The sequence below is a fragment of the Echiichthys vipera genome (assembly GCF_963691815.1).
Source record: "Echiichthys vipera genome assembly, chromosome: 6".
In the NCBI taxonomy this organism is placed as follows: Eukaryota; Metazoa; Chordata; class Actinopteri; order Perciformes; family Trachinidae; genus Echiichthys; species Echiichthys vipera.
In genome coordinates this window covers 24277615-24287580 of record NC_139831.1, presented here as the reverse complement: position 1 = coordinate 24287580, position 9966 = coordinate 24277615, and the positions used below count along the sequence as shown (strand labels likewise).

Below are 9966 nucleotides of genomic sequence, written 5' to 3'. Positions count from 1 at the left end.
GGGCATTGGATTCTCTAATGCCAAATTTGCAGATATCTGCTGTCTGCTTTCTGTATTGAATGACATAATGAAAATACAGTATTTATGCAAACATGTTCCCCTTTAAAAATGTAACAAGTACTGTTCAGTTGAATGCTCTTGTGCCTCAGTGTTGCAAACAAAACTTGTGGTTGAGTCTCTGATAAACGGAGAGACTGCAGAGTCCCACACAGGATAACCTGCCTTTTCCACCATTTAGAAGAAACAGATGTATCCGAACCAAGCTGGATATTTTCCAGGACTCTACACTGATACACTGGTCTCCTGGTAACCCACGGCGTCTGCATGCATCTTAGTGGACATCACATATAGACACCGCCTGTCTTCTTCACCTGTATTTAATAACAATCCTGCAGATTGCAAAGGAGCCTGGGTGGTTTGTTTGGACTTGTGCTAGGTTTAATTAGTATTTTAATTAAACACTGTCTGGGACCCGTTTTTGTTTTTTGGTTTGGGCTTACCCACGAGGGAATCCTGTCCTCCAAACATTGCTTGAAGTGATACAGCAGGTACCTGATCTGTTTTGTCTTATAAGTTGAAACGGTGTACTCAACGTTCGTATTCACTGGGCAGCCTGGATTTGTGGTTTGATCTTATTTCAGCTTTTATTCAAAAAAGGAGCTGCTTCACACACATTTACAGGGACAGAACTACAACACTAACACTATATGGTGAGGGTACATTAATTAATATGGCTTAATGCATGAAAAAAGCATAATTTAATTTCGTACTTCATGAACCATCAGGAATGTACAAGAATTATTAGTACGTCATGGATACGCACATTAAAGCAACAATTATGGTAACTCAAGCATGGTTTCTGAGTATTTAATAATGTTCACATCTTCGTAATGTAAGTCTGCAGTTAAAGGGAGAGACCAAACGTTCATTAATCTCTCCTTGTGATCATGATTAACTAAGCATTCGTTTTTCACCATGTTTGTGGCCCTTCAAATAAAATGGTGACCAGGCCGTCTTTAACACTCATTAGTAACATATGATTTATGGTGGTGTGTTAACTATTTGCTGATTATGAATACATCGTCTCACACCTCGGCCCTTCTGTGTATGCAGACATGCATTTGGAATTGCAAAAACAAATATATATCATACGTTTTTATCATTTCAATTGTCAACACTAAAAGTATGTATCACAAAGTATCAACTTAAAGCTCACGACAAAGTGGATATAACGCACTCGTACTTACAAAGCCAACAAAGTAAGATTTTCACATAAGAGAGCAATCGTATTTTGTTGGCAAAGACACAAGAAACATGGGACTTGCATCCACTGTCCAATAGTTATACCATGTTTATATTGTTAAATCAATTGTTCATAAGCGGACTGGTTACCACTTTATTTGAAGGGCCAAAAACTTGGAGTTGTTTAACGTATTATTCTCATGCATGAGATAGTTTATTCCTGTACATTCCTATAGTTCACAAAGTACCACATGGATTAGTTCATGCTTTTTCATGCATTAAGCCATGCGTGAATTCATGATACTTAATTTATGGTTACCATAAAATGTCACCAACTGAACCAACCCCATCATTTGCCTGTGTGCCCTGGAGCATCAGTGTCGTGTGGCCCTCGTGCTCGCTCGTGTCTTAACTGCTGATGACGTGATCAGTGTCCTCCACATTAAGGAGGAAGAGCAGAGAAAAGCGAGCAGTTCTACAGTACTCCGATATGAAGTATTTAGAGAAGCTGTAATTACACACTGCTGGCAAACCAACTTCTTTGTGAGAAACTGGAGGGATGAATTGTGTTGTAGTGTCAGCAGAAGTAGAAACAGCTGCATCTAGTGGAGTAAATCCATTCTCTAGCTCCAAGGGGGCCAGGACATGAGGCTTAGTGTCAATACATGTGCTGTATTTGCACAGGCTCGCTGTTAGAGTTCAGGCAGCACGGCTCAGAGGACCACACAGAACCACCTCTACCCAAGAGCAAGAAAACAGCTTATTTAGGGCAGCTGATACAGATTTAGAAAAATGCTGTGACGTTGTGTGACTCATTGATCAGAATGCAGCAGCAAACCACTGCATTTCATCTCTCATCTGCTTTATCATCACTCATCACTGATTTTTACAAACCACTCTGAGCATTACTAAAAAACTGTTTTATTTTGATGCTTTGATACTTTCTGCTGCTTTTTTATTAAAACACAACTACATGTATTCTCTGCCCCCACCACGGTTTGGGGAAAACTTCAGGGACTATCATAAAACTAAATTATAAATTATATTAAAAAAAACACCAGAATATGATAACCTTGTCAGAAAGCTCCTGGTAGGATAGATGTTTTTCTCCTAAACAGACATTAACATAAGATGCATACTCTCTCTCAAAGATATTAAATTAGCCAAAACACAGATTTAAAAGGTTCAGAAGGCAGAAAGACCGACAGTTGCGAAAAGTGAGAACGGACACTTTAAGAAATTTAAAGGTGATGATAAACTGGCTAAATGTCTAATTCCAGGGGCCACATGCATCAACAATGTGTACGTCTTTTCCCCACACAAACTGGTATTTAAAGGAACAAAGAATATGCGAAGAGATGGAGCCTCACGCATACGTCAGACTAGGGGTGCAGACTGAGCTGATAGCTGCAGGCGATGTGACGACGAGGAGACTGAAGAGAAGTCGACAGACAGGAAAAAATTGATTATAGGTTCTTTTTTGCTGATTGTTTTTATTTTTGCAGGCTACACAGTGCTGTAAAATTGCAATCAAGTGCATATTTTAAACTTAATTTTACATTATTTACGGGTGATGAATTTTATCAGTTTTCATTTAACATTTGAGCATCATTTTCCTGTTACTGACCAGGTCATTTTATCCATTATGAAGCACTTTGTAAAGTGTGTTTCAACACGAGCTCTATGAATGAATCATAGATCATCCTTCTGACATTTAATGATTGATATTTTATGTTTTTGGTATAAAAAACATGGAATGAATTAGCGGTACAGTTACTGGAAATGGACACTACAAATAGTCACAGTCCATCTCACTGATGGGTGGTGGAGCAGAGCACAACTTTTGATATGTAAACGGAGGTTTAGCGTTTCTACATCCACTTTTGGCTAACTGTGGGGGTGGACACGAGGCTTAAACGCGGCACCCAGCTCCACAATAACTGAGACCTGCAGAACAGAATCAGACGTACACACTACTTTATAAATCTGACAGAGTATTTTTCTTTGTGCTTACATTGCCGTGAATCTAGAGACTTTTTTGCATGTGGCCCCTGATGTGTGACACAACCAACTTGGGTTGTTATTTAGTTCTTCGGGGTGAAAATGGGTAACACATAATTACATGAAATTCACGCTATCGTATGTAAATGCATTTTAGTAAGAGGGAGTATCTGCTTGATTGTTGTTAGTGGTTATTTTAAGAAGCTTGTTCAGCCATATACATTATAGCATTTAACAGAAAAATTAAACTGTATGGGTTGGTTCTGCTGACAGTATTGATGAAGCAGTATCGGAGTGGAAATGGCGTGAGCCTCCTGGTGGTCTAGCTCATCTCCTGCTGCCCAGATGCTGGACCTGATGGTTCCGGATCATCTGCCGGAGACTCATCACAGGGGCCACTGCTTCCGAATTTGTTCTTTAAAGAACGTCCCAAAAACAGCCAGTACTCTTTACGGATGGTGTCCTTCTCCTGTGCCAGAAGTTGACAAATCTTCAAGGGGGGAGAACAAACACAAAAAGGGTCAGAAAACAACAGAAAACATTATTTTCAGTTTAATTCTAAAACTAAATAATCCCAATGGTTCAGACATGTTGGTCATTAACACAGCAAATGTCTAACTATTTCTAAAATCTATTTCCAAGTTTGTATTTTACTTACTTCTAGAGCCTTTCTTAAAGTTTCTTTTCGTTCCTCTTCCGACATGTTTTCTTTTTGATTGCTGTTCTCAAAGGCGTCTTCGTAGCAATCAAACAGAAAAGCAAGAAGATAAGGTGAACAGTGTGTCTCCTTCAGCTCAAGGACCCTCTCCAGCAGACCTGGCGGGGACGACAGACCTTGGTCTTGCAGCATCCTTGGGGGGAAAAAAAGGGGGGGATACTGTCAGTGAGCTTTTCCATTTTTAATAACAGAGGCTCCACTTGTTTTTTCTCCCTAGCATGGCTTATATTGTGAATGTCTGCATGGGGAAGGCACACTGAAATAGCAGTGATTTCTCTGGTCAGACTGAGCTTGATGAACAAATACAAGAAACTACAAACTCCCCTTGCACATTTACTGGGATTTAGATATACTTTAGAAATGAATGATCCGATATGGGACATCTTACCCTTTTAAATAGTTCCATGCACTTTCATTGTGGGGAGCCTTCTTGACCTGGTTCAGACAATACCTTACACAAAGAAAGGAAAGTCCATCAAATGCATACAACAGAAAATATAATGCACTTGCATTGAAGCAGGAACAATGTCTGGTTTAAAAAGAAACCTGTTATACAGCTTGTTCATAGGACATCAATGTTTTGGCAAGTGAATTCAGGAAATGATTAACAAAACATACGTCTTGAAGCGTAATTCCAGTGTAAAATCATTCCAGGGTCATCAAATAAGCCATTGAGACAGTTTTTTTTTCGTGTATGAACTATTAATGGAGATCTCCTGGAGAGCCACTAACAGTCGGATGTGGCTAACAACAATTAGCTCGGGGCAGTACGGTGAACGCATTAAAACGGTTTTTTACCCACTTATATACTGCTCAAAATAACACCAAACCTCTGCAGTAGCATGAGAAGAGTCCCTACACAATAAACAAAGCACCAATGGGCTCCTTCCTTTTGGATTGCATTTGTTAATCGACTTGAATGGACTTTGCTACGAGAGGAGCTGGTACAGGGGCCAGTGAGTAAGTCTTTAAAAACTAACAGCTTGACCACTGTTAGAGTCTCTCCTGGCATTCTCTATACATAGTTGATCAACAAAAAAACCCGTCTCGATAGCTTATTTGAAGTATTTTCATGCCAAAAAAGACAGTGGGTTCCATTTTCACCGGACTTACACTTAAAGTCCAAATTCTTCCAGATATTTAGTAACAGTACTCACTGAATCTCTCTCTCCACTATGGCTGGATCAGAGAAGCCTGTAGTATGAGAAATCACAAAATGCCTCTGGTTCCATGCAGAGTTATTCCTCACATCTTCTTCCAGAAGATTCTCCACAAACTCCAGCTCATCGTCCCACAGTTTGTACTCCTGCAGATTGAATAAGACAAATGTTGGCAATGCCCTTGTTTATGTAATCCTCGAGTGCTTTTAGTGGTGGCCCTGCAATGCATGGGACAAATACTGACCACAGAGGAACTCAAACAACACATCAACAAACAACCAAATGAATAAGTCATGGATTCATTCTGGCAGAATCGCTGACTGTAGGCAGAAAACTGGATCTTGGCCCTCATTATTTAAGCCAAACTCTGCTAGGAGCACCAACACTTACCTGGATGACCCACTGTCTGTGCTGCCAGGCGTGGTAGTTCTTTGCGTCTTGGCTGAGAATGTCCGCAATAAACTCCAATTCCTCCGAGGGGTCATTCAACCACTCTACGACCATACGTCTGTGATGCCTGGAAAAGCAGTTAAAATGGTAAATGGACTTGAATATGTAGCGCCTTTCTAGTCTTATGACCACTCAAGGCACTTTTTACACTAACATTCACCTGTTCACACAGACACTCACACACTGACGGCAGAGGCTGCATGCCCATCATCTAAATTAATCACTCAAACCACATTCACAAACCCATGTGCTGCACGAGAAGCAATTTGGAGTTCAATGTCTTGCCCAAGCTCTACCAAACAGTTTGAACCCATCATTCATAATGTTTGCCTGTTAGTTAGTTAGTTAGTTAATTCTTTATTGTCCACGGTGTGGAGATTCGTCTTTGGTCTCAACCAGCAGCTGCTCTTTCTGTTTAAAACTGCCATTTCTGCACAGTTGCAGATAAAGATTGGGCTACACTTATGTTATTAGTATTATACTTTTGTAGAAATACATTCCAGTGGGGGCTGCGTAGAATTATTTCTGCCGTGTTGTAAGGTCCAAAATTAATGATTTGTTGAAAAAAAGGTAGATGTAATCATAATCAAAAGTCCCAATGTTTATATCTCTCGAAATATTCTGCTTCAATCAATATTTGTCTGCATTTAGCCTTTCAAAAACAACATTTTCACAGCTGTCAAAAAACATTTCTCCAGCACAATGAGGCAGGTAACTGTATTAACGGGACAGTCTAGCAGCAATCTAATAGCACAATAAGTACATTTGTGTAACCACAATAACAAAAACCTTAGATTTCAATTATATTTGGCTCTAATGGTAGTATAGTAAATTATTTTATTAAATTAATCTGATTAATCACTTTATCCAAATTGTGAATTTTGTTTGAGATTTTCAAGCTTTAATTGAGGAACCTCAAAAGAAGTTGTAATACCACCCAACCTCCTCATGAAGACTTTAAGAAATGTCACATTATTTAACAACTGCTATATAAACATGTCCTCAAATTAATTTGCCAGCACTCACCAGACTTGATAGTTTTTGGGTTGCTCCTCGATGATGGCAGTGATGTACCTCATCTCCTCCCTCAGGTCCTTTGACAGGGCTTGCAGCAGTACTCGCCTGTAGTGCCTGCATATACCCAAACCCAACAACCGTCAATAAACAAATGCACTGGTCCTACTACATTTTGATTCAGAAGGTTACAATAAAAATGATATGCAATATAAATGCATTGACTACTTGACAGCTCATTTGAGTGGGATCTCATTGCTAATTAGGGCACAGCTCTATACAAAAAAACCTTGAGATCCAAAGATAAAATATGATACTGTTTGACTGAGGAAGGTGCCGCTTTTATGATCAAGAGCCCCAACATCTGTAGGAGTTCTCTTTTCAACACTTACTCCAAGGTACTGCTAATGATTATATCAAACACAGTTTTAAAAAGAAACGTTTCTAATTATGTGAAACTGCAGCAGCACGCTCACCAAACTGTGTAATTGGCAGCATTTAGCTCAATGGCTTCTGCTGTCAAGGAGAAGGCTCGATCACTTCTTTCATCATTCTTCAGGAGTGCACGGAAATAGTCATACACATCTGAGACTGTTGGAAGAAACATATATACGCTAGTTAATAAACATCAACAAAGTTGTGACCTAAACAAATATTTGTTTGCTCTAATGTCTTAAACATAACTAGTTATAACCCCTTTTACAAATGTATCATGTTAACAGCTAGGGTTCAGGCGTCAGCAGGTGTTGGCTGGTCACTCTTCCGCCTCCATGTGACTCCCGTCTCTTAATAACACTCTTACACTTTTCAGAGTAGGCGATCTTCACTACAGGATTTGGTCCATCATCCTGAGGAACGGGCTCCAGGTCCGCCCACTCCTTTCGGTCTCTGAAACACAAAAACACGAGGGTGGCTTTCCTGGCTGCTGAAGGTAACGTTGGCACTACTTTGTTACAACAAATACAATAAATATGTCATAGTGAAATAACTTAGATAAACGTTTTTGGGTCGGCAAAGTTGAACTGTGCCTCTGCCTCTTAAATGTCCCTAACGGTCATTGGCAGGGGTGGGATGAACTTAGCACAACAACACTATTCCTCTACTCGCTGTTGGATTCAACGCCACTGTAGGGACGTTATTATGGTAAACATTACCGAAACACATTACCGAAACTGACATTGAACTAACGTTAGAAGTAATCACACATGAATGTTTCACAAACTAACGTGAAGCTAATGGAATGAGTGGTTAACGTGATGGTTAGAGCAGCTATCGAGCTAAAAGCTAAATGATAACCAAACATGAACTACCTGTAAAACATATATCGAGTTGGGTCAAGAAAATATTCACTTCCGAGGTGGTCCTCGGCCTCTACATCAAACTCTTCGTCTTCTTTCACGCCTAAAGATTCGCTTGACATGTCCTCGACACCTGACATCGCTAACTTTGTAGCTTAATCCCGTCTGTAGCCCGTGAGGAAGAAACAAAAACGTCACATCCGGTTTATTCTTCTTCTTCTTACTTTTTATAGCGGTTGGCAAACAATTTATTTAGTGCGCATTACCGCCACCTTCTGACATGGAGTGAGGGTCAGAATGGCCTAATCTACTGGGTGAATAAATAAAAAATAAAAATAACATTCAAGATTAAAAAATAGTTATGATTATAAAAAAAAGACTCTATATTCTTCTGATACTTACCGTCTTTTCCAAAAGGGTAAATATTGCCCTATACCCTACATGTCCTGAGTTAATTTACAGTATTTCTTTAATATTGACTTTGATGTGTTCTCCTTCTAGTGTATTATGGATTCTGGGTTTACATTTCGACAGTCACATCAAATCAGTAACAAAATCGGCCTACTATCACCTTAAAAATGTAACAAGACTTAGAGGGCTCATGTCAGCTCAAGACTTGGAAAAACTTGTCCATGCCTTCATCACCAGTAGGCTAGACTACTGTAACGGTCTCCTTGCAGGTCTTCCCAAAAAAACTGTCAGGCAGCTACAGCTTGTTCAGAACGCTGCTGCTAGAGTTCTAACAAAGACCAGAAAATGTGAGCACATTACACCAATTCTTAAATCATTACACTGGCTTCCTGAACGTCAGAGAATTGATTTCAAAATCCTCCTGCTCACATATAAATCACTTCATGGTCTAGGGCCGAGGTATATCACTGATATGCTCCTACTACATAAGCCTTCTAGATCACTAAGATCCTCTGAGACCAATCTGTTAGTGGTTCGCAGAGTAAACTCAAATCAAGGGAAAGCATCTTTCAGTCATTATGCAACAAACAGCTGGAAATCCTGAAAATGTGAGACTTTCACCGACTCTGACCACTTTTAAAACTAGACTGAAAACTTTTATGTTCACCTCAGCTTTCTGCTAAATCTTTGCACTTTTAACATCCGCACTGTTTTTATTATTGTCTGTGTTTTTATTCTCTTTGTCTTTCTGTCATTCATTTTAATTCATGATATGTGCTGTGAAGCACTTTGCATCTGCCTTGTGTATGAAAAGTGCTATACAAATAAAGGTGCCCTGGCTAGTGTATCTTGTAAAATCTGCCTGATACTTTGGACAGTCAGTAATTACATGCTCTAATGTTTCTTCATTATTACGGGGCTCTCACATACCAGTTTCATGTTTGCCAATTATTTTAAGTGTACTATTTAATTCACTATGTCCAAATCTCCTTCTTGAGATGATGTCTTCTACTTCTCTGAATTACTGGATTTTTAGGGGCATACCGCCACCTACTGTACAGTATTGTGTGACATCACGTAGTGTTGTTATAGTCTACTCACCAACTCTGAGTCACTTTTAAAATGGTAATAGTACCTTTCTCGTGAGTCTTATCCCCCCTCCTTCTCCTTCTGTATCCCCATCAGACTCCATTCCCGCCCTGCCTCTTGAACCCTATCTTGAAATACTTGTCTTTCCATCTCATACATGGTGCAGTGCAATATGACATGTTCAGAATTTTCTTTAACCCCTCATTTCTTCCCATCTGGTCCTTTCCTTACAATTCTTTGTACTAACAAACTTTTGTATTTTATATCCTCTTCCTTTCCTGTCATCCTCCCAACATTTCTGCCATATTCCAGTTCCTCGCTTCCTAACCACTGCTTTTCCTTTCCAAATGGATTTGGAACTGTTTTATCCTTTTATGCCTCAAATACTAGTTAGTCCGCATCCTCGTCCCCTTTCACCCCACCATGTGCTGTCACCCAACAGAACTGTACATCCATGCCTGCCAGGTGTAATCTTAGCAAACTGTGATAGAGCTCTTTATGGAAGTCCTCTCTGACAGATGTCATTGACTGTATATGACTTTTATGACGGCTAAGGAGCCTGTGCGTAATAACACCCTATCAG

At 39.7% G+C, this 9966-nt stretch overlaps 1 protein-coding gene across 1 annotated transcript; it reads right to left on the bottom strand.

Moving 5' to 3' along the window:
- Positions 1–2715: 2715 nt before the first annotated feature.
- fnta (farnesyltransferase, CAAX box, subunit alpha) lies at positions 2716–8043 on the bottom strand. The gene is made up of 9 exons (XM_083915648.1): positions 7896–8043; positions 7388–7473; positions 7062–7176; positions 6598–6702; positions 5512–5638; positions 5119–5267; positions 4350–4412; positions 3902–4094; positions 2716–3733 (listed from the first exon to the last, which is right to left on the bottom strand). The coding sequence occupies exons 1-9, from the start codon at positions 8021–8023 to the stop codon at positions 3566–3568; spliced, it is 1134 nt and encodes a 377-aa protein (XP_083771774.1). The 5' UTR covers positions 8024–8043; the 3' UTR covers positions 2716–3565.
- Between the last annotated feature and the right edge of the window lie 1923 nt (positions 8044–9966).